The sequence below is a fragment of the Neovison vison genome, chromosome 13 (assembly GCF_020171115.1).
Source record: "Neovison vison isolate M4711 chromosome 13, ASM_NN_V1, whole genome shotgun sequence".
In the NCBI taxonomy this organism is placed as follows: domain Eukaryota; kingdom Metazoa; phylum Chordata; class Mammalia; order Carnivora; family Mustelidae; genus Neogale; species Neogale vison.
The window spans coordinates 20,907,275-20,931,526 of NC_058103.1; the positions used below are offsets into that span (position 1 = coordinate 20,907,275).

A 24,252-nucleotide genomic window follows, 5' to 3' on the forward strand; every position below is an offset into this window, starting at 1 on the left:
AAGAGAAACTCAAACTGCAGTAACATTAAATACTTCCTTTGGATTATATAAAGTTAGGTGTCTTTAACACCAATTTTCTACCTTTCACTATAATTTAGAAAATTCTTCAAATGTGGTATCTTATTACAACTAGAATACAACCCCACTAATAAAAAGAGATACAGAAGAGGACTGCTACATATCTATCTCCAAATGTGTCATCCAAGTTTGATATAATATACATAATTATATTGGAATTAAGACATTTCCTTTTTATAATGTTCTTTCTTCTGATTTTTAATAGTTTTGAATAATTATCCCAATTCTGCCTCATGTAGAGCTGTGGGAGATTTAAAAACCTTTATGGTACCCTTTTTGCTATGCCAGTTTCACCCCCCAAAATAAATGATAATCCACCATTCCTTCAAGAAAGACCCCTTCTATCTGAAGGAAGGGCTCGACTGCCATGACCAAAAATTATTTTCAAGTTTGATAGGTTCCTGGCATTAAGGTCCAAATGAAAGAGAAATGAATCCATAGACATATCTATGTAAAATTAAGGTAGTCATCTACATAACTTTACATTATGCTAGAGTTCATAAAATACCACAGACTTTCTATTAAAACTTCATTAAGCAATTCTCTGAAACAAAACTAAAGTCCTTTGACTACAACTTAAAAATAGCAAAGTCACCTCAATTTGTGCTGCAAACTGTGCTTTCTCCTTGTCTCTTCGCTCCATGCACCGCTTCGCTTCCTCTAACTCAGATGCCATCGCGCTGAAGTTCAGCTGCACCCTCAAATCTGACATCTGCTTCTCCAGATTCTCTTTTTCCTGCTCAACCCCTTGAAAGAGAAAAATGTAAAGCTTGATTGTTGTTCTTTATTCACAGGAGAATGTACTTTCAAATGGTACAAAGCCTTGATGTTCTAATATTCCAGCTAACATAACCCACTTATTAACACTGTCACTCAACAGACTTTTCAGAATTTGCCAGCCTATTGTTTCAAGTCTCACTCAGTATTCTAAAATATATACACTGATGTGTTATCCAATATTATTCTATTTTGATACTAAAACTTGAAATGATATAGGATTTCTAGTACAATTGAGCTCGGGAAAATCCTACATATTTTTCCTGTGGTTTTCATTAAATCTCTACCTCCAAATTCTAACATACAAATACTAAAAGAATGTTCACTTAAGTTATACGTTAGCTGAAAGTTACTGAAGTTGACACACAAAATAATTCTTTCTTGCAAAAGAAACAAATGATACTTTTAAATCTCTGTGTATGATCACTAACTAACTTACTAATTCTGGAGACGACCACCTGAAATTATATCACTGAACAATACAGACAGACTTAGTATTTAATTCAACATACTTGGTCTGTGATGCACAGGACACTGTACTACCATCTTCTTCAAACATAAATTACACAAAAACCTTTTCTCATTAACCTTACACTCTAAGAATAGAAATAAGATATATAAACCACATCCTTAAGTCTAAGATGACAAAAATTGGAACATGTATTTTCAATTTAACTGTTTTTCTAGTAGTTTCCTTTCCAGGAAAGGAAAAGAAGAAAACACTACCAAATTAAATTTATACATCATTCATAAGACACATGTGAACTTAAGAGATACCAAAGTGTTCAAAATTGTATATCAAGGACATACATGGTTGGAAAATACATAGGCATTTTAATAGCATGATAAAAGCAATGACAGATACTATACAGATATTTTACAGATACAGTTATCATACAGAAATAGTACAAAAGATAGAGTGATTAACTCTATCTTGACAAAAAACTCAGGTAGAAAGACACAGAGTGTACGTTAGATTTAAAGAATAAATACAGAATGTCACCAAGCAAAGGAGATGAGGAGTTGGGGTGATAATTCAGGAAAAGGAAGTGGCAAAAAGCACAGAGGTACAGTACTGGATTTAATTTTCAGATAAATGCACTCAGCACTTCCACATAGCTACCACATATGAGGGAAGGAAGAGGGACAGTGGGCAAGGTGTTTACACATTGCTAGGGAGCTTAGAAATTATCTTATAGACCAGGAGTTACCACACATTTTCTGTGAGTAGTCAGATGGTAAATATTTTAGCCTTATGATCTCTGTCACAACTGCTCAACTCTGCCATTGCATTGCACAAGCAGCCTGGACAGTGAATAAATGAATGGGAACACCTGTATTCCAATAAAGCTTATTTACAAAGTCTGGATTTGCCCCTTGAGCCGTACTCTGCAAAGCCCTGCTCAGTTTCCAACCTGAAAACAGACATATTTGTTTATGTGTAAAAGTATTTATTCATTTTACAAACACATACTTTAAATTTTTTATTTAGATAGGTATAAATAGGCATATGTGTGTGCATATAATATATATCTTTAGAGTGTCTATCTTAATATATAGAATATATTTCAGGATGTATGTTAGAATATATACAAAGTAACAGGAAGATATATTATAAAAATATGGAGATATTAATACATATGAATACATGTATAAATACATATACATAATTTGTGAAACATATATATTTAATGTGGAAACAGTAATTTGATAAGTTTCATAATCTAGATGCACATAAAATAGTATGGATATATATAAATATATACTTAGGCACACATACATGCATATATAATGAAACATTTAGCAAAATTAAAATACTCAAAACGTAAGATATAAAATAAAAATTGTGTTACAAACACTCTCCTCTCACACCCAGGAGATTGTCTCACACACTTCACTTTGAAGAACACTTGCTACAAATATGGTGGGTCGGAGGGTGCCTAGGTGGCACAGTGGGTTAAGCCTCTGCCTTCAGCTTAGGTCATGACCTCAGGGGCCTGGGATCGAGCCCCACATCGGGCTCTCCCCTTGATAAGAAGCCTGCTCCCCCCTTTCTCTCTCTGCCCGTCTCTCTACCTACTTGTGATCTCTCTCTCTGTCAAATAAATAAATAAAATCTTTAAAAAAACAAAACAAAACAAAACATGATGGGTCGGTACAGCATAGCAGTTCAGAATTCAGGTTTGGGAGAAAGAGATTCAGGTCTGTTACTTCCCACAACTATGGCCTTAGGCAACCTCTTTGTTCTTCAGTTGTGTTTGTTTGTTTTTTTTTTCCCTAACTCATTCAAATGAGAATAAGACTAGTACCCTTCTTATAGTGTAGTTCTTAGAACTTAAAACTGAAGTTCTAAGAACTAATGAATAGCAAAATGCTGCATATATAGTAAGAGCTCAATAACACAGCAAAATGTTTTAAGCAAGAGTAACATGAATGGATCAGAAAAAGACAACTATCATATGATATCCCTGATATGAGGAAATGGAGATGCAACGTGGGGGGTCTGGGGGGTAGGAAAAGAATAAATGAAACAAGATGGGATTGGTTGGGAGACAAACCATAAGAGACTCTTAACGTCACAAAACAAACTGAGGGGGGCCGGGGAAGGGGGTAGGAAGAGGATGGTGGGGTCATGGACGTTGGGGAGGGTATATGCTATGGTGAGTGCTGTGAAGTGTGTAAACCTGGAGATTCACAGACCTACCCCTGGGCCTAATAATACATTATATTTTTATAAAAAAAAATTTTAATAAAAAGAGTGACATGAATGGTTTGTGGCTTAGAAAGCATCCCTTTAGTAGCAGCAGTATCGAAGACAGATCACAGAGGAACTAGAATAAGTTAAGAGGGTAATGCAAATGAGACAAAGCATGCCTAAAGTGGGACAGTGGGAATAAAAAAGAAGATAGGCCAAATTCAAGAAATACCAAGATCTATAAATAGGCAAGGACGAAGCAGACGGAGGAGAGAAGGAATAATTTCTGATGTTCTTTGTAATCAAGTCTTGGCTATTTGGAAAAAGGATGGTGGCACAAACTGAAACAGGAAATAAAAATAGTTTATGAGGAAAGGATCTGTTGACTGGTGCATTCTGTGGAATAGCAGATAGAGATGTCCAATGAGAGACTCCAACGGGGAGGCTAAAGATTAGTGGACTCAAGATTTCATTACAGGTGACAGCAAACGCATACGATTTAAATAACAACCTCTAGGGAGAAATATTAAGTGAGAAACCCCATAAGGATGATTCTAGGCAACACCCAGCATTTAAAAGACAAGCTGTAAACAAACAGAAAAGATTCAAACAAAAAGAATGAAAACAAGGAGCTCAGAAGAACCAAGAAAGAGTAGAAACATGGAAGTCAGTTAAAGAGTTCCAAGAAGCAAGAGGAAAAAACTGGGATCAAGTTAAGAAAAGTAATAGCATGATTCCTTTGACTTTGACTCAGAGGACTACTAGTAAAGCAAGGTCAATTTCATTTTCTATATTTTCAAAGACTTATTTATTTGAGAGAGATAGAGGGAGAGAGAAAGAACAAGCAGGGGGAGTGGCAGTGGGAGAAGCAAACTCCCCGCAGAGCAGGCAGCCCAATGCAGGGCTAGATCCTAGGACCCTGGGATCATGACCTGAGCCAAAGGAAGACTTAACTGACTGAGCTACCCAGCTGCCCCAGCAAAGTCAATTTTAAAAACAGATGTGGGGGGCACCTGGGTGGCTCAACGGGTTGGAACCTCTGCCTTTGGCTCAGGTCATGGTCCCAGCGTCCTGGGATCGAGCCCCGCATTGGCCTCTCTGCTCTGCAGAGAGCCTGCCTCCTCCTCTCTCTCTCTTCCTGCCTCTCTGCCTACTTGTGATCTCTGTCAAGTAAATAAATAAATTCTTTAAAAATAAATAAATAAATAAATAAATAAAAACAGATGTGGGGGGTGCCTGGGTGGCTCAGTGGGTTATAGCCTCTGCCTTCAGCTCAGGTCATGATCTCAGGATCCTGGGATCATGCCCCACACTGCTTCCTTCTCTCTCTCTCTCTGCCTACCTCTCTGCCTACTTGTGATCTCTGTCTGTCAAATAAAGAAATAAAATCTTTAAATAATAATAATAATAAATAAATAAATAAAAACAGATGTGGAAGTTACTTTGCAACCAGTGGAGGAACAAACAGCAACCAGAGTGACTATGAGTGATTTCTTATGCAGATTAAAAAAAAAAAAAACAATACAAGTATTCATAAAGATTAAAATTTTAGAACATTAAGAGAAGGTGAAGAAGTTCATTATCATATTGATATGAGACCTTCCAGATATTTTTAAACCTTGTAAGTAGTTAAGGAAAGTGACATTCTTCTAGTCTTCAAAGAATTACACCAAGAATAACTAGATTTTTTAGAAGGAAAGAAAACATGTAACAAATGTACCACAGTCTTTTTCCAAACAAAATAAGTGTTAAGTGTTACATAAGTCTTATGTGCATCTTTATGAAAATTTGATGAATAATCAAAAACCTTGGGATTTTACTTTTAAAAATAAATTTTAAAATATTTGATGTCAAAATATATTTCAGTTATAACACATGAAACTTAAGTGAACTTAATGGCATGCAATTATGTTAGGATAGGTATGCCAGAATTTGCCTAGTGAATATTTTCTGGCAATGTGGAAATTCTAACTTAGGCAACATACTGAGTTATGTGTGGGGAATCTGGGAAAATATTTATCTTTCATAATTTTGATAGTACACCAAATGCTCACAAGAGTTTCTCCAATAATTCAGATATTTGAGTAGGAAGCTTCCTTATGGAAATAATTTATAAGCTGAGCAATCTGGACTAGTCTATTAGAAACCATTATAAAATTTCAATATTACTATTTCTGTTACAAGTAAACTTCCAAAAAGAAATACATCCAGACTCATTAAATTCCACAACCTAAATCAGTATCACCACTAAAAAGATATTCTAATATTTCTCAAACATAAAATATTCTTAATCTATATAAGAAAAAGCTGGTCATATGGTTCATGACCACTTTTGCCAGATGATTAATTTCTGTCACGCATCACAAAAAAGACAGGATCTCAATTTTAATTGTACATATTTCAAATTGGGATAAAAGAAAATGAAAACATATGTAGGGGTACTTCCAATTTAAGTACAAGGAGAAGTACACACATACATTTAGGCATGGAAATAAGAAGCTAGAAAAAAATTCCACTACTAGCTTTGCTGGCTCTTTCTAGGAGAAAGCCCCCCCATGAGATAAATATGTCTGAAATGTGTTTAAAAATAAAGCAGAAGAGAGATTAAAATTGGATGTTAATATCAGCAATGAACAAGTTAAATCTGAAATTAAAAACATAATACCATTTACATTTGCATTCAAAGAAAATACTTAAATGTAAATCTAACAAAATCTGTATGACAAAAACTATAAAACTCTGATGAAAGAAATCATAGTTGAAGGAAACAAATGGAGAGACAGTTCATGTTCATGGATAGGAAGACATAATACTGCCAAATGTCAGTTCTTCCCAACCTGATCTACATATTCAATGCAATCCCAATCAAAATCCCAGCAAGGTATTTTGTAAATATCAACAAACTAATCCTAAAAATATATGGAGAGGTGAAGGATCCAGAACAGCCAATGCAATATGAAGGAGAGGGACAAAGCTGGAAGACTAACACTATCCAACTTCAAGACATACCATAACGCTACAATAATCAAGAGTGTGGTAAGAACAACAAAAAAATAGACAAATACATCAATGAAACAGAACAGAGGCCCAGAAATAAACCAACATCAAAGCAGTCAACTGATCTCTGACAAAGTAGCAAAGACAATACAGTACAGAAAATGTTGTTTTCAACAAATAGTGTAGGGCAGAACAACTGGACACCCACATGCAAAAAAAAAAAAAAAATCTAGATACAGACTTCTAGGCATGGAAATAAGAATTCCTTTTACAGGAATTAATTCAAAATGGATCATTGACCCAAATATAAAACACAAAATTACAAAACTTTTAGAAGACAGGCAAAGTTGTGGATGACCTTGAGTTTGATGATGACTTTTCAGGTAGAAGAGCAGAATTATCACCCGTGAAAGAAATAACTGATAAACTGAACTTCATTAAAATTAAAACTTCTCAGTTCTGCAAAAGACATGGTCAAGAGAATGAAAAGACAAGCTATAGACTGAGAAATTATTTGCAGACATAGGTTGTTATCTAAAATATCAAGAGGACTCTTAAAATTCAACAAGATGACAACCAACCTGCCTAAAAAATGAGCCAAAGACCTTAATGGATATCTCATTAAAGAAGATATACAGGCTGGGACGCCTGGGTGGCTCAGTGGGTGAAGCCTCGCCCTTTGGCTCAGGTCATGATCCCAGGATCCTGGGATCAAGCCCCGCAGCGGGGCTCTCTGCTCAGCAGGGAGCCTGCTTCCCTCTCTCTCTCTCTCTGCCTGCCTCTCTGCCTACTTGTGATCTCTGTCTGTCAAATAAATAAATAAAATCTTAAAAAAAAAAAAAAAAAGAAGATATGCAGGTGGAAAATATGCATAATAAAATATGCTCCACATCATATGTTATCAGGGAAATGTAAATTAAAACAAGATACCAGGGGCACCTGGGTGGCTCAGTCCTTAAGCACCAGCCTTCGGCTCAGTCATGATCTCAGGGTCCTGGGATTGAGCCCCACATCGGGCTCTCTGCTCAGCGGGAAGCCTGCTTCTCCTTCTCCCACTCCTTCTCCCTCTCCTACTCCCACTGCTCCCACTCCTCACTGTGTCTCTGTCAAATAAATAAATTTTTTTTAAAAAAAGATACTATTACAACTGCAAATACTGACAAAAATGTGGAACAACAGGAACTCTCATTCATTGCTGGTGAGAATGAAGAAATGATACAGCCACTTTGAAAGACAGTTTGAAGGATTCTTACAAAACTAAACATACTCTGACCATACAATCCAGCAATCATGTTCTTTGGTATTTACTCAAAGTAAATGAGAACTTCTGTCCATATAAAAACCTATATACAGATGTTTGGTTTATAATAGCTTTACTCATAATTGCCAAAATTTGGAAGCAACCAAGTGGTCTTCAGTAGTGAAGACATAGATAAACTGTGGTACATTCAGACAATGCCAAAAAAAAGAAAAAAAAAAAGGAGAGGGGGAGAGATACAGAACTACCAAGCCATGAAAAGACATGGAGGAAGCTTAAAGGTATATTATAAATGAAAGAAGCCAATCTGAAACACTGTATGATTCAACTATGTTAGATTCTGGAAAAGGCAAAACTATGGTAACGGTAAAAAGATCTGGTTGCCAGTGATTAGAGGGGAGAGAGGGATGAAAAGGTGGAGCACAAGGGATTTTTAAGACAGGGAAATTACTCTATGATACTGTAATGGTGCCTAACTTTCATTTATACATTGTCCAATCCCACAGAATACACAACACCAAGAATGAATCCTAATGGAAACGATGGACTTCAAATGACAATGATATATCAAGGGTACGTACACATCAGTTATAACAAACATACTTCCAGTGAGAGGAATTTGATCATAGGGAAGGCTATGCATGTGTGAGAACAGGAGGCAAAGAGAATAATCTCAGTACCTTCTGCTCAATACTGCTATAAACACAAATCTAAAAGATAAGGTCTGAAAAAATATCGATGCTAAATTATTATTAGCTTATTGAATAACTTTGGTTTAGATCAAGAAATAAGATGATGAGAGCACATTGTATGAAATGCAATTCTGAAAATGGGAAGTACTAAAGAAAAGATTTAAAAAAAAAAACCCACACATTTACAAATCAGAATTATACCTCTCCTAAACCTCCAGTCATCTCCTTGTTCATCCTGAAGGTTCAACTGCTGCTTGGACATCTGAGATACTTGATGTTGTAAACCTTTTCGATCACCTTCTGCTTTCATAAGTTGTGTACGGAGCTCTTCCACCTAAATACATACAGTCAAAAATGACACTTCTATCAGTTTTAAATGCAGGAAAAGAATAACTGAACTTACAAATTATTTCAAATTATTTTTCTAGGGAAAAATATTACTTCTAACGGGCTATTGTCAGCACAAGTTGAAGCCAAGTTAATCTCCTTGTTATGCCAAGCACAGTGGAATAGTCTCTTGCTCTATTTCTTTACTCCTCCCATTCCTTCCACAAAGAGTGAATGTCTTTTCCCCCTTCTCTGTGTCTACTGAGACAAAGAATTTGACACCAAAGGGGAAAAAAAATCCTTTATTGTGAACTTAGTCCACTCTACTACTATTAACCCAAGCACCCCCATAACTCTTTCTACTTTTCACTCCTTTTCTATGAATATGGTCTATCTATTGATAAACTCAAGTGAAAAGATCACAATTTAGCATATTTTAATATCAAAGTACTGTTCAAAATAAGAAATAAATGCTGCTGAATAAACTATAAACTCCTTGAGGTCAGTGACTATGTTATCAATCTCTGTTTCTAAAAACTAGCAAATTGCCTAGCACATTTCAGATATGTCCCCAGGAACCATTAAACAAATTAGGAGTCTCAAAAAGACTCAGTTAAAGTCACAATGACAACCTGTACAGAGTAAACTTTTACTTCAAAAGATGAGATCAGAAATCACCACAAGTCAGAGTTCAGGGAAAAAAAAAATTATAGTGGAAGGGACTACAAATATAAACTTTCAAAAATGAAAGTTCAGACTTTGTATGAATGGCTGCAGAACAAAGCCAGTGAACATTTTTAAAGGTTTGGCAAAAAAGGTATTATGGTGTATTTTCAGCACTAATTGTCAAAATGTTTAAGCATCTATGATGCCTGACATCTTTGCATACGTAGCAGACTACATAGTGAGTTACGTAAGCCACACCTCAGAACAGAGAAAGGTATGAGTGCGGTTTATATTAAATACAGGCAGAGAGGCAGTTAGAAACCTATTTGCCTTTATCCAAAGTATGTATGTAAGTTACTGAGGTTTAAATAGCAGAAGCACCAAACTCTCATTATAGACTAATGGGTTACAAAATGTTATGTTTTAAAATTAAGCTTTATCTTTGGTTAAAAGGGACAGGTAGCATCTTGAAAACATAAATATAAGATAGTGCAAAGTAACTTGAATCTGTAAAGGTCTGTTTCATGTATTTTATTTCTTCCTTCACTCTCCAATGCCTCCTTGAATAAAATTAAGCCTCTGGGAAAATTTTATCTTACACATCCACTCTCATTTTTACACTGGTTATGCTAAGAGAGATAAATCCTAAATTGGAGCAGCAATCAGCAAGACACACTAGCACAGTGGGAACTTGGTCCGTGTTTTGTACCAGCTTGTTCTGACTCATCCTGAAAGGATTTCATTCTTTGCTTATGTGTTTTAATATACATTCCTTAGGAGAAAAAAAAATTCTAGAACTTCGTGGGTTTTTTCTACCTTTCACAAAGACATTTAACAGAAAAGGAGACTCAAACTTGATTTAATTTAAAAGCAGATTATCATAGCTTGCATAGACTTACCTGATGCAGAAGTGTTTCTCTGCTGCCTTCTGACTGATTCAATAACCTTCGGGATACCTCTAATTCCTGTTCAAGCTAAAGTTTCAACAAAGGATAAAGAAAAATATCCAGTGGAGCAGAAAATAACTAAATTATTATGGGCATAGTTTAAGAGGAGAAAACTGGAGAATTTTTCAGAAGATATTTACAGCTAATATGAAAAAATAACTTGCTATCAAAGCATCAATGTCTCCATGAAAATGTTATTTGCATAACAAAAAGTGAACCAGACGAGACCTCAGGGGGTCAGTTCCATCTCAACTATGACACTCTTTTCCTTTGGTCTCCTTTCTATCATCTCTAAGATAAGGACTTTATACTAGATAGTCTCTGAGATTCTTTCCAGTTCTAAATCATTGTAATCTAAATTCCAAAGCAATTTTGTCCTTTGGTACATGTAATGTCATATGAACTGAATTAGAATAAAACTTGAAGGACCCCATATGACTAAAGTATATTTCATCCAACTGGTGATTTTGTATATTCTTAATATTCCAACATTCCTAATATTTCCCATTATTCAGGACATTCCTAAAAGTAAACACATTTAAGATTTCCTTAATAATATAATCATAAGATAAATATTCCCGGGAAATGTGCTAGTTAGATGACCAAACACCTGAAAAGTGTGAATGTGCCTCGCTTACTACAAGCTGAAAATATAATGATGTGAAGGGGAGAGGAATACGCCACCACCCTCTCTGCCCTGCCCCAAACATGCCTCTTTGGTGTAAGGATTTTTTTGAGCTGAAGAGAAAATCAAGACCCAAAAGACTCAGGAAAAGCTTTTTACTTATCCCTTAATTGCATTAAAGAATTTAGAGAGAGAGTCTGTACTAGAAAGAGTGCTATTACCAAAGATAAGTTTTTATATATGAAAGACTTATCTGTGAAACAAGCAAACATTTGTTTACCAAACATTTGCTCTTCTCCTCTTCCTGTGATTTGTCTTTCTCCCCTTTGAAGCCCAAGACCCTCTGTCCCATTTCCTCAACTCAAAATGGTATATAAGCCTCAACTGCCTGTCTTGCCTTTGAGCTCATATTTTTATGCAGCTCCTATAAATACAAAATCAGATTTTTTCTCTTGTTAATCTATTTTATGTCAACTTAATTATGAGACCAGCCAAAGAACCTGGAAGAGTCAAGGGAAATTAATTACTTTTCTCCCCTATAGACTGGACATACATTTGTTAAAATTCCTGAGATTACATATGCTAGACATGCTTGCATCTTTTAATAGTAAGCTCTTTTGTGAAACCACAAATTTATATTAAGATGTTATTAAGCGCTTAGATTTGTGATAATCATCCTAAGTTATCATTTCATTTGACCAAACTACTACCCATGTATTAGTCCTTTAAATATTGTCCATGGGGTAGCTACAGCAATTGAAGAGTAGCACAGAGGGGCACTGTAGTTCTGGATCTTCACTGTGCAGACGGTAATATGAATCTATACATGATACAACTTCATAGAAACATGAACGAGTGCACATAAAGTTGGTGCAATCTGCATAAATTCTGTGGATTATACCAAAATAAATTTCTCAGTTTGGATATGGAAGGACAGTTATGCAAAATGTCACCACTGAGGGAAAGTGGTTGAAGGGCACATGTGACCTCTCTCTACATTTTGTCTTGCAACACCTTATGAATCTATATAACTATTTCAAAATACTTTTTAAATTTGGTTATATAGGTTTTTAAAAAAAATTATACATGTGGCCAATAAAATATCATAATCTAAAAAAAGTAAAGTATATATAGAATCACAGAAACCACACAAAATACTATCTCACTTGTCTTCTAGTTTCCTGAAGAAATAAAGAGGGAAGGAATCAGACTTCAGTTAAAATATTTTCAAAATCTACCAAAGCCCACACTGGTCATGCTCCCTGGATAGTATCAGCAGCCTCAACTCCTTAAGGGCAAGCATGATGGCCTGACATCACTTGCTAACCATAATGGGAGCATGGAAGCATCATTTAACTAGACATAGGTTGGTGAAATAAAAATCGAGGAGGTAAGGTCGATTTATAGAGTGATACAAAGCAAAGAAGATTACATCAGGGGCAATTTTTATTTTATCATACGTTACCTTGGGCTCATCCTTAAATCTATTCATTTGCAAACTGAGAAGAGTTGGCTGTCCTCTAAATGCTTAACTCTAACTTGGTAGGCTCTATAGATTCACAGGCGTGAATATATGTCAAAAGTTCTTAATATTTAATGCACCTATTTTCTATGATGAAAATGAATATATTCAAAATACCCACCCTTTAAACAACATATCTTTCCTAAATAACCCTGCAACAAAGTCAAGCTCCCTAAATGTTCCCTGGCAAGGAATGATAAAGTTCAGTTGCCCTCTTAGAAAGGGAGTGGCCAACTGACAAGGCAGCAAATGACCTGTACATGTTTCCCAGAGCAAACAGCAGAGAACAGCGAGCCATCAAACCAAGCAACTCCATATCAAAACATAAAGCCTTCACTGTTCTAACAGATGATCTCAGGGACAATTTTCAAGGCACTCAACAAGTATCACTGGCCCCATTTCAAAGAGCATTACTTTTTGAAAGATAACTTTCAAAATCTTACTTGACTCTTCTCAGTTTCAGTCTGTTTTATCTTATTTTTCATGACTCCCTCATTTTCATCTGCTTTAGCTTCTTGTTTCTTCAATGCCTAGAAGGAAAGATATGAAAAAATATGTATTATTCCAAAATACACATAAAACTGAAAGACACTATTAGGATTTATTAAGAAAAGGGGGAAAGAAGATGATTATGAGTTGTACAACATATTCAAAGGAATTACAACTCTCTCATACACTGAAGTCATAAGAACACTTCAGCAGTGATATTTATTTTTATATATCAAATATAAACTACTTCTTGATCTTTCTAATCAATTTCCACTTAGTTTCACTTTCTCCCATCTTTGGGTATTTTGTTACACATTTAGGGAGTAGAGACAGCTAACAGTTCTCTTGGAAACAAAGCTTACCTCCAGGTAAGATAATGTATAAAAATCATATTATCTGTTCAACTATTTAGACATAATAAAAATTAGCTCACTAGTTTTTCAAATTCTGAAAAAAAATCTTAAGATAGAAACATGCTTGTTGCACATGTATTACATATATGATATTTTATTGCTACAAAGAACTGGCTCTTCAAACCATTCCTCACAAAGAGAAAAGAAGCATTCTTTTCTACATTTGTCTCTCTTTAATAAAATGGAAAAAGGAACTTCAAGAAAATTCGAATTTCAAAGGGTAACCAGAAAAATGGGTGTTTGGGTTTGCTATACATTAAAACAAAATTAAACTTAAGGAAAAATATATATGTACTTGCAGCAAACTTTCATGACATTTAAAAGACATTCTCTTTGTTTAAGAAAAAATTTTGATAATTCTAACATTTAGACTTAGCAAGGTGTATGTTCAGAGGACACCCAAATTGAGAAAAGCCAAATGCCAGAGGTCTCCCAACAAGGTCTATGGTGCCCAACAGGAAAACGATTTTTAGACAAACAGCAAATGTGTTAAAAACCATTTTGATGCAGAGGCAACTGGGTGACTCAGTCAGTTAAGCATCTGAATCTTGATTTTTGCTCAAGCCATGACCTCAGGGTGGCGAGATCCAGCTCTGCCTTGGATCTCTGTGCTCAGCAGGGAGTCTGCTAGAAATTCTCTCTCCCTCTTCCTCTGCCTGCCCCCCACCCTCATGTGTGCTCTATTAAATAAATAAATCTTTTAAAAAACTTTTTTGATGTAAATATAATCAGTCATATTCAACTTCCTTAACTTACATATTCAACAAATAACACCTAAATGCATTTACTATATGGCACAATGCTGAAGCTACTAATATACATGCATATGAAATAACCATGGCCTCTTGTCAGGAAATTACAGCTCCCTCTCCCATGGCTCCAACTCTAATAAAAAGGAATTGATTAAAAAAATCAGAGAGATGAAAATCATTTGATGAAAAATCATCAGATGAAAAATAATTTTGGTTTGAGTATGGTAATAATATTATAACACTTACAGTATTCACTATGTCCAAGTGTTCTTCTTCTTACATATTATATATTATAATATATTAAATACATCATATACATTATATATTATATATTAAATATACATTATATATTAAATACATCATATACATTGTATATACATTGTAATACATCATATACATTGAACATATACATTTAATCTTTATGATGTGGGAAACAAACACAAAAGAAAAAATTAGATTTGCTTACTACCTACAGCCCACTGACAAGTTCTTGGAAAAGGCAGAGTGACATTCCTTTAGGAACCCAGCTGCCTCAATGTTAATGCTTTGATAAGAGCAAAGGCAGTCTTTGCTTAACATTACCCTCACCCCCAGGATCCTAGAAGTCTACTTTAACATATAAAAATTCCTCTGAAAAATTCCTTTATCTCTAGCCCCCAAGATATACATTAGCAATCGTCTTCCAAGCATAGGACCCACTGATACACATCTGAAGGGTCTCATGACTGAGTTCTAACTGAATAGTAATAAATGACCTCTTCCTAACAAAAGCTAGCCTCCTCAAGGCCCTGAAAACCTTCCTCCAAAATACCTTGGAGGCTTGTGCCATCCTTAACCTCCTCCCAGTTTGAAAGTATATAATCGGCCACTCCTCATAACCCTGGTACAGCTCTTTCCACCATGAGTTCTGTCCCTCTACTTTAATAAAACCACCCTTTTGGGGTGCCTGGGTGGCTCAGTTGGTTGGGTGAATGCCTTCAGCTCCGGTCATGATCCCAAGGTCCTGGAGTCAGGCCCTCATCAGGCTCCTTGCTCAGCGGGGAGCCTGCTTCTCCCTCTCCCTCTACCTGCTATTCACCTGCTTGTGCTCTGCCAAATAAATAAACAAAATCTTTAAAAAAACAAACAAAGGAAAAACACCCTTTTGCACCAAAGATGTCTCAAGAATTCTTTTTTAAGCATCAGCTCTGAACCCCAACATTTCAAACCACATCATTTATAAATCTACAAGTTACCACTAAGCCAATTTTATTAAGAGGGAAAGTGGGATACAAATAGTTGAATTGTACTGCTTTTCAGGTAGTTATCAGATGACTTTGATGTCTGATATTTGTCCTTTCTTGTAAGGTCAGTGGAATTTGTAATAATATTTAACTCTATATGCTGTAATCTATTCATAGCAGAATGTGTTTATAAATTTTACCTGCACTAGACTACCCTAGAAACCTGAAACTGACTCCAAGCTTATAAAGAGCCTGCAGGTTGACATTATATGGTGTCAGAACTGGGACCTGAAGGTGATGAACCCAGATGAACTAACAACCCCGGGCATTGTGTATGGTAGTCACTTCAGCCTCTTGCACCCTCTCTGAGTCATCTTTTTCCTTTTGGCATGACTGTTCCTAAACCTCTTTGAAAGGAACTATACTGGGTTCTACTCATTACCCAAATGACAGCCAGACTTCAGGGGTTTGAGTCTTGGACATACGTCTCACAACTAAAGATGGCTGTACCTGACATCTGGTCTTATACAAACCCTAGAGATTTTTCAATCAAATGGAAAAGAAGTAGCAGACATCAAGGCAGACTACTTCCACCCAATGCAAGTGAATTTCCATGCTGCTTTCCTCAGTCAATGGGCATGTGTAAGAGAATGAAAAGATACAAAGATGTTGTTGCTACACTTTTTAATCACTTCATAAAGTTTGAACTATTTCACTCCTCAACATCATCATCTCAGCCTAGCCCCATTTTGTTTTAAATAAGTTAAACAATTTGGTTATCTTTTTAATATTTGTTCATTGAGCTATAAACCAGCCTGGGCTTTTCCATGGTGGGGGTGAGGGGGTTGTTACAGGGAAGAGGTTCTCTGGCAGCTCGTAAGTTTCATCAAACTAGAAATAGCCTGATTCTGGATTCAAACGCCTGAGCAGAAGCCACTCCAACTCAAAAGGAGAATTAAGCTCCATTTCCCAGAGGGAAAATATCAAAAAATGTGTGATGTTATGTTAAAAACCACTAAAGTAATTAACACTTATTTTGGTAGATACTTCGAGACTACACAAATATCCTTAATGTTTCACCTACCAATTTTAACTTAAAGCCAGAGCAAAAATAACACTATCAGGTCTTTTTTAGCCTACAAAATTTCCCCCCACCAAACCTTATATTCTGATGCCCCCAGATTCCTAGTACGTTAACTCAGAGTTCAGTGCTCACCAGTATGTAGAACACTAAAACTCTTTGCATTTACCCCCAAGATAACTTGCTTACCCCCCAAAACACTAATAAGTAAGCTGGAATTTATATAAAACTATTATAGATCAATGGAGTACACTCATCAAAGCTACACCAAACACTGGTTATCCTTTTATTCCCGGTCCCCTTACATCTTCTCCATCCTCATTGTTTACTTTCTTTGCACCTTCTGGACCTCCCCCACAGCCTTCTAAATCTCCTTCTCCAGGTTATGCAGAGCAGTTTGCCTCTACTCCAGTACTCAATTTTGAACAGTTATACCTGTAACCACACCCAACACTCCTACTTCCCCAACCCTGTGAAAACTTATCAGTTACCAGAACTCATTCCCCTGAAAGGGCAATGTGAGAAATTATTATTTTCATGCTTATACTAATAGATATTCAATCTTTATTTCTTATAATTAGTATAAATATTAATAATTTTACTTGATATTAAAGAAACAAAAATCAATAAGCTGAACTTTAATTAAACAAATTGTGTTTTATAACATGGAATTATACCTTATAAAACATAATTCTTCTGAAAGTCAACTTTTTAAAAAAGCCTAATTTCCATATATGAGCTAGTTGAATAAAAGAACCTCTAATTCTTTTGGATACCTCGGAATCTGCAAAAAAAAATTTCCCTTCCTCCTCAGTTTCTACCTTCAACATCTGACCTATTGTTCATAATATCCCTTTTCCAAATATACACTTTTCAATTATAGTTGTACTTTGATACCCAAAATGTTATTTAATACTTCCCTTTTTTACTTCTCTTTTTACTCTAAGGATATATGTCTTAGAAAAATTTAGTCAATAGAACTTAAATTCTATTGTTTTTCAGTAGAGGAGCCAAATGAGGTCCTAAGGAGCAACCTAAAGCAAATTACTGTATTTCCACCATTTCATCTCGAAATGTCATTAAGTTTGAACATCATCTCTGCTTCCTACAGATCATCAGTCAGTAAACAAGTAAACACACATGCAATATTCTAGCCCAGAATATTGAATATATTTTCTACATTACCTAGTTTAAAATAAAAGACAAAATCTAACTCTTCAGACCTAGTAAATACATATTAATGCACTTTTACCTTCTAAAAACACAAATAACACTGAAGGAGAAGACTTTAAAAACTAACTGAATCAAAATTACAAGCTTTCTTTAAACCTTAACAATAAACTTTAACTCATATACTATCGTTTTAAGTATATAAGGCTGCACTAGATTTCTTTCCCATTTGATTTAGATCAAACAATGAGAATTATATTAAAACTGACCCAGTAAAAGCAGTTATAAAAGGAGGGAAAAAAATCACATGCCAATGAATTTCCATTATTATGTTATTTTGCTTTTTAAAGCTTGTTTTTTTTTCCTTAAAAGCAGTTTAGCTATAAAGCTATCATGTGTCCTGCTCCAGGATTCAGACTGTCTTTTACACGTTTAAGATTACAGCAATAATGCTAAGCCTTAATAGTGCATTCCTGGAGCACATTTAAATCTTTAATAACAATAATTTTTCTTCTTTCCCTTAAGTGTGACTATTTCCATTAAAAAGACTAACACATTGAGTATCATACTGCTGCATTTCTTTAGAGGTAGAGGATTCTGAATTCTCATGGTTAAATATTTTTTTTTAAAAAAAGCAGCCTTTTCTTCTAGAAAGTAAAGGAGAAAAGGAAGATGTTTGTAGACATCTCATCGGACCATAAAAACTCCAACTTTGGCAATAGGCATGTTTATCAAGAGGATCTAAAAACACACTCAAAAATAAAGAATAGAGGCACCAGAGTGGCTCAGTGGGTTAAAACCTCTGCCTTTTGCACAGGTCATGGCCTCAGGGTCCTGGGATCGAGTCCCACATCAGGCTCTCTGCTCAGTGGGAAGCCTGTTTCCCCCTCTCTCTCTGCCTGCCTCTCTACTTACTTACGATCTCTCTCTCTGTCAAATAAATAAATAAAATCTTTTAAAAAATAAAATAAAATAAAGAAAAAATAGGGAATTAAAGGCCCTTTGTCGACTGTAAAGGGACCAGCCAGCTTGGGTAAGAATCATGGAGCTGGAATGAAATAGAGGTAGGTCTATTTTAACTCCCACACAGGCCACTGAAATTTGGGGAAAAAAAAAAAAAAGATGAACATAAACTATCCTGTCTCATTCTAATCGTTGAGCAGTGCTCCAAGTGCATGCCTTTGGTCACAAGGGCAAGAACATGTAGATGACTCACTGGTAAACCAACAAAACTATAGAAAAACAAGTCTGTTCACATGGAACAATAGGTCAGTAACATTACCCTTTAAAAGGTACAAACTTCCAAGTCAGATTTTTTTCCCCAGTAACAAAGAATAAAGTCATGTCACTGAGAATTAGAAAAGTATTGCTCTTACTATATATTATTAAAGACTTGGTTTTTTTTTTTTTTGAGCAGTTTTAGGTTCATAGCAAAACTGAGAGGGAAGTGGAGTTCCCATATACACCAGTGTCCTCATACCTGTATAACTTCCCCATTATCAACATCCTTCAACAAAGTAGTACACATTTGTTACAACTGATGAACCTACACTGACACAATATAATCACTCATAATGTACATTAGGGTTCATTTTCGGTGCTGTGTACTCTATGGGTTTGAACCAATCTATAATGACAGGTATCTATCATTACAGTATAATAATATATTTTCAGAGTGTATTTTCACTAAAAATCCTGTGCTCTACCTATTCACCCCTACCTCCCAAATTCTGGCAACTACTAATCTCTTTATTGTCTCCATGGTTTTTCTTTCCCAGAATGTCATATAGTTGGAATCCTACAGTATGTAGTCTTTTCAGATTATTCTTTCACTTAATAATATGCCTGTAAAGTTCCTCTATGCTTTTTCATTGCTTTGTAGCTCATTTGACTATATTTTTATAATTAAATTCTTCATGGAGGTACAAAATAAAAGTCAGCAAGTATTTTAAGCTTTGCAATATAATGCAATTCTGATTGGAATTAGACCACATGAACTATAAAGCTAAAAGTTTATATTTATGGATATTAAAAATTTTAAATAGCTTTAAGAACAATTGTCATATTTCAAATCAAGAAAAAAAACATTATTAAGTACTTAATATGCATACTTAATACTGTAATAAGAAACATATTTGAGATTTTTTTTAAAAGACAGAAATCTGGTGTCTATTTCCAAAATTATCTTTTGAAAACCTAAATCACAACTCTAAAACCATCAAATATCAATAGAATAATACATATTTTGTTGGAAGGGGAGATGAACCATGAGAGACTATGGACTCTGAAAAACAATCTGAGGGGTTTGAAGTGGCGGGGGGTGGGAGGTTGGGGTACCAGGTGGTGGGTATTATAGAGGGCACAGCTTGCATGGAGCACTGGGTGTGGTGAAAAAATAATGAATACTGTTTTTCTGAAAATAAATAAATTGGAAAAAAAAAGAATAATACATATTTTGAAAAGGAATATATATGCATATTGCAGCAGGATTTTATTGTTCACAACTAATACTACTCACTTAAATTAACATAGATTTTATTTCTGTCAAGCTCTGTGAATTTCTAAATTTTGTTTTTTCCTAAATCAAGTTAGAGATTCCTCCCACATGAGAACTAGCTAAAGTCATGGAAAATTTTAGCCTTTAAGTTCATCCAGTTGGGGATTATCTGTGCCAACAAAAACCAAACCAAACAAAACAAAACAAAAAAAGTTTCTTTTCAAGGCAGAAAACAATGCATTCATATTCTAAATCCCTGAACCAATATCTAACTCAAAAATAGTTAGATTTTACTCAAATTATTCAAAGAAATTTATTTTTCAGCCATAACCAAGGAACAAAAATTCTATACAAACTACCACAAAAAAAAAAAAAAATTCAGTAAGTTAAAGTAGAATTACATGATAAAGGCCAAAAAGAATCCAAATGTGATCATTACCTTTATAACACCATACAGATTTTGGGGCTATCAAAGGGAGAAATTCTAAAAACCTGCTGTCAGTTGAATTATGTATTTTCCAGATGGAAGTGGTAAGCATATTGTGTGTGGAGTCACAAGATACAACCATTCCTGTTTTTCAAAAGGCAGAGTAATATCAAGTATCATGTAGTTAAGTAAGATTTATCAGTAGTTTAAGTGCAATGGTATTACTTCTGATGGCAACTGTAATCCTTAATGATGTTCTTTAAAGATACCTGAGGTTTTGAAACATAAAACTCAAAGTTTCTCTTTGAGAATGGCCCAGATGTCTATTTTTTTTTTCTTTTTTGTCTTATGATAAGGCGTTAATTTTTTCAGGAATCCAAAGAGCTTTTATAGAAACCATTGTGATAGGGTAGAGGGTCACGTATTACTGACCTATTTTCCCCAATAAATAGGAAACTTACTGTTTCTACTATGTCCATATTTATGGAGTCTGTGACTGGCTGGGGCACCCTTTGCCAACAAAGCCAACAAGGTCATGGGTTCAATCACCATGAGAGCCAATTCCCTTTGCTCTGTTCCATGGTCATAGTCTTTACCCTAAACCTTAGCCAAAGGCCACATGGAAGACTAACCAGGCCAGAGACCCTGGATGAATCAGCAAGATCTACCAGGACTATAAAAATAACACAAAAGTAAAAGCCCTATTGACTACTGTCAGGATTTCATTCTTTAAATGTTATTAAATTTGCCAATCTGCAAAACAAAACCTTAATTACTGCCTACAAAGTTGGTTTGCTAAAAAGACATTCAAATCTTTTGCCTTCTTTAATTCAAAAGCAACAATGGTAATGAGTATTATTCCCTAAAATGCCACTGCTTTTACTGGAACAGACTTTATTTTTATGCAATCTTTTACTTAAGAAAAATCTTGCAAGTAAAGTTAAATGTGAGCCCAACAAGTGCACTTTCCAGGATTTCCTTCAAAATCAAAAAGCAAAGGCTCTTAGTGGAGGGTCTGTTTTTATCTGAGTAGTTTCCTCTTTGAAAAAGGACACTCAGAGTTTTAATAGAAACCCCAAAGTAATATGATACTTCATTTGACTTCCTAAATACAGGACCACTGAGTTAGAATTGTTGACAAACAGAAGATCATAGGTAATTACAAAAATTTTATTTAAAATTTCTCAAGTTTAAAAAAAATAAGTAAAATGAAATTTCTCAAGTTTTGTATGTATTTGAGTAGCATGCCCTTAAATATACAACACCTTTCACTGTTTTAGAATGAGAGGATGTTATTTTATGCCTTTGGATTTTTTTTTCACTATTTTCTAATCAAAATAAAACCGTACCAAGTCGATGAATAAGTCTATCTGGAGCAGAGTGGTCTTTGTTTACACAACATTACTATGCACTCAGTAGTTGCCCAATAAATATTAATTGATAATGATGGAAAAGGGCTTTATAAACAGATGGTCTAGGATAAATTCACTGGAAATGTAGATAGAAACATTACACTCTTCAAGAAAAGCACAAAGTAGAAATTAAACAAGTCCTACACTCAGAAAATCTCGGGCTATTGTCAGGCAGCTGTTCAGTCAACAAGAGCACAGACATTTTTCATCATCATCATAGCATTAGCTGCATTAAATGTCTATTTGCATATGCTGTTACACAAAGGGACTCACACAGATTCATGCTAGCCTTATTTGTTATAGTTTACAATGATAATATTAGCAAGAACAAGTAAGTACACACAGCAAAATAAATATGCTTAAACAATACTTTAAGATCTAGTCATATATGATATGAACATAAAATGTGTCAAGACTTAAATGCAACTCACAGCAGCAGTAAGAGTATTTATTCCTAATGCAAACCTCAACTATTTCCAAAGAGATTCTGAGGTGCTTTACAAGAACATCTACACACATGCTTCAAGAATAGATGAAATAAAGAAAGGAGTCAGAGGCCACAATGGCCATTTTGGAGAAAATAAGAAAGGACTGTTCAAGAACCTAGAGAGTAAATATCAGGGAGGAAAAAAGTAGAACAAAAAAAAATCATATAAGGACTAACTTCAGTGAGGGAGGAACTAAGAAGCTACAATCAAACTGATCAACCCAGGAAGGTATTTTGAAAAATACACCTTATTCAAATACATTTGAATAATAAAAAATATGTTACATACATTGGAGGATTTTAGAGAAAGGTCGTTGAAATGAAAAGGTGAAAGGATAGAAAGTACACTGTAAACACTTAATAATTAATATCCTTAGGTAATATTTTTTAATAAAGTAAAAAGCCTAAGAAGAGATGACACAAGTATTACGCAGAAATGAGATTTTAAGAATCTCAGGACAACTGCACACCATCTCATAAAACTGCAACCCTCAAGGGAACCTAAAAACCTTCCCTAGCACGCTAACACTTGGCCTTTTACTTCTCTTACGATGTAGGATACAGTTCTAGATTTTCAACTTTTGTTTTGTCAATATTAAACAGCAGGCTCCTGAAATATATGATCTGGAAAATTCTTTAATCCAGCCAGCTATTACTATCAATAAAGGAAAGGGAACATGGCTTGTGGAAACTGTCTATATGATATACATGAACCACATGGGAAGTTTGCTCTGTGAACGGCAATTCAGGTACTCAGTGAGTACAAGGTTGAAAGAGACAACATGGAAGATCTCTTCCAGCTTCTCTTTTACAAGGAATTTTGGGGAAAAAAATATTTTCCACAGAAAAAAATACTAAAAGGATTTTAGTGTCATCTGAAATGATCAAAGCCTAATAAAACAGATTACCGGTTAAAGCAGCAGGGGTGGGGTGCAGGATGCAAAGAGGTAAATCAAGAAAAAGACTAAGGAAGAAAATTGGAGAACATGAAAGGTCTTGGACCTGCGCATTTCAAGCTGTGCCAAATAGTGTTCAATCGGCTTTGAAAGACAAATCCCATAATAGACAATCATTCTCCTCCATCTATTTCCTTTTTATCAGCATGGTAACATTAATAGTTCTTTCACAACCTTACAGAAAAGTGTTTAACTTTAGTCTTGCAAAAAATAAGTAATCCATAGGTAATAAACATAAAAGAGAGATGAAAATAATCAACATGGTATAAAATAGTAAGAGAACAATACTATAAATCAAAACTATAGTGAGTCAGAATTTAAATATTTATTTCGGGCATGGATTGGTAAAGTGCTCATCGTGCAGCAATAAGCAATGGGGTAGAATCACACTCATTAAAAGAAATGCCCCAAATGATTTGAAAACACAAACTCTCAGCAAAATGCCACTTGTTCCACCCAAATTTTCCCAAATGGTCAAGAAGAGATAACTATTTTCCCTCTGGGCTGCTGTAAAACCTATTTCAAAACTGAAATAACACCCTTAGTGAATTACAGAGATTGTTAACATTTCTTTCTCAGCTAAACTGGGAGTCCCTCAAAGCCGAGACCATGTTTTAAGTACCATTAAATCTCCAGTCCCCAGCACATTAACTGTCATACACTAAGTACACGAATGTATAGGCTGCATATTTTACTATGTATAGTTCTGACTACAGAGTAGACAATATTTATTCATCCTTTCCTCCAAGAAACACTTCTTG

General features: G+C 35.0%; 1 protein-coding gene across 4 annotated transcripts in view; it reads right to left on the reverse strand.

The window, feature by feature from the left end:
• The window catches only part of CEP128 (centrosomal protein 128), a 398,290-nt gene that overhangs the window by 306,761 nt on the left and 67,277 nt on the right, over window positions 1-24,252 (reverse strand). For all 4 annotated transcript variants that reach the window (XM_044229569.1, XM_044229570.1, XM_044229571.1 and 1 more), the window contains 4 exons: window positions 13,028-13,114; window positions 10,390-10,464; window positions 8,699-8,831; window positions 674-825 (listed from right to left, as the gene is read on the reverse strand). In XM_044229569.1, the coding sequence (XP_044085504.1) occupies window positions 674-825; window positions 8,699-8,831; window positions 10,390-10,464; window positions 13,028-13,114 (447 nt within the window). The remainder of the gene's footprint in view (window positions 1-673; window positions 826-8,698; window positions 8,832-10,389; window positions 10,465-13,027; window positions 13,115-24,252) is intronic.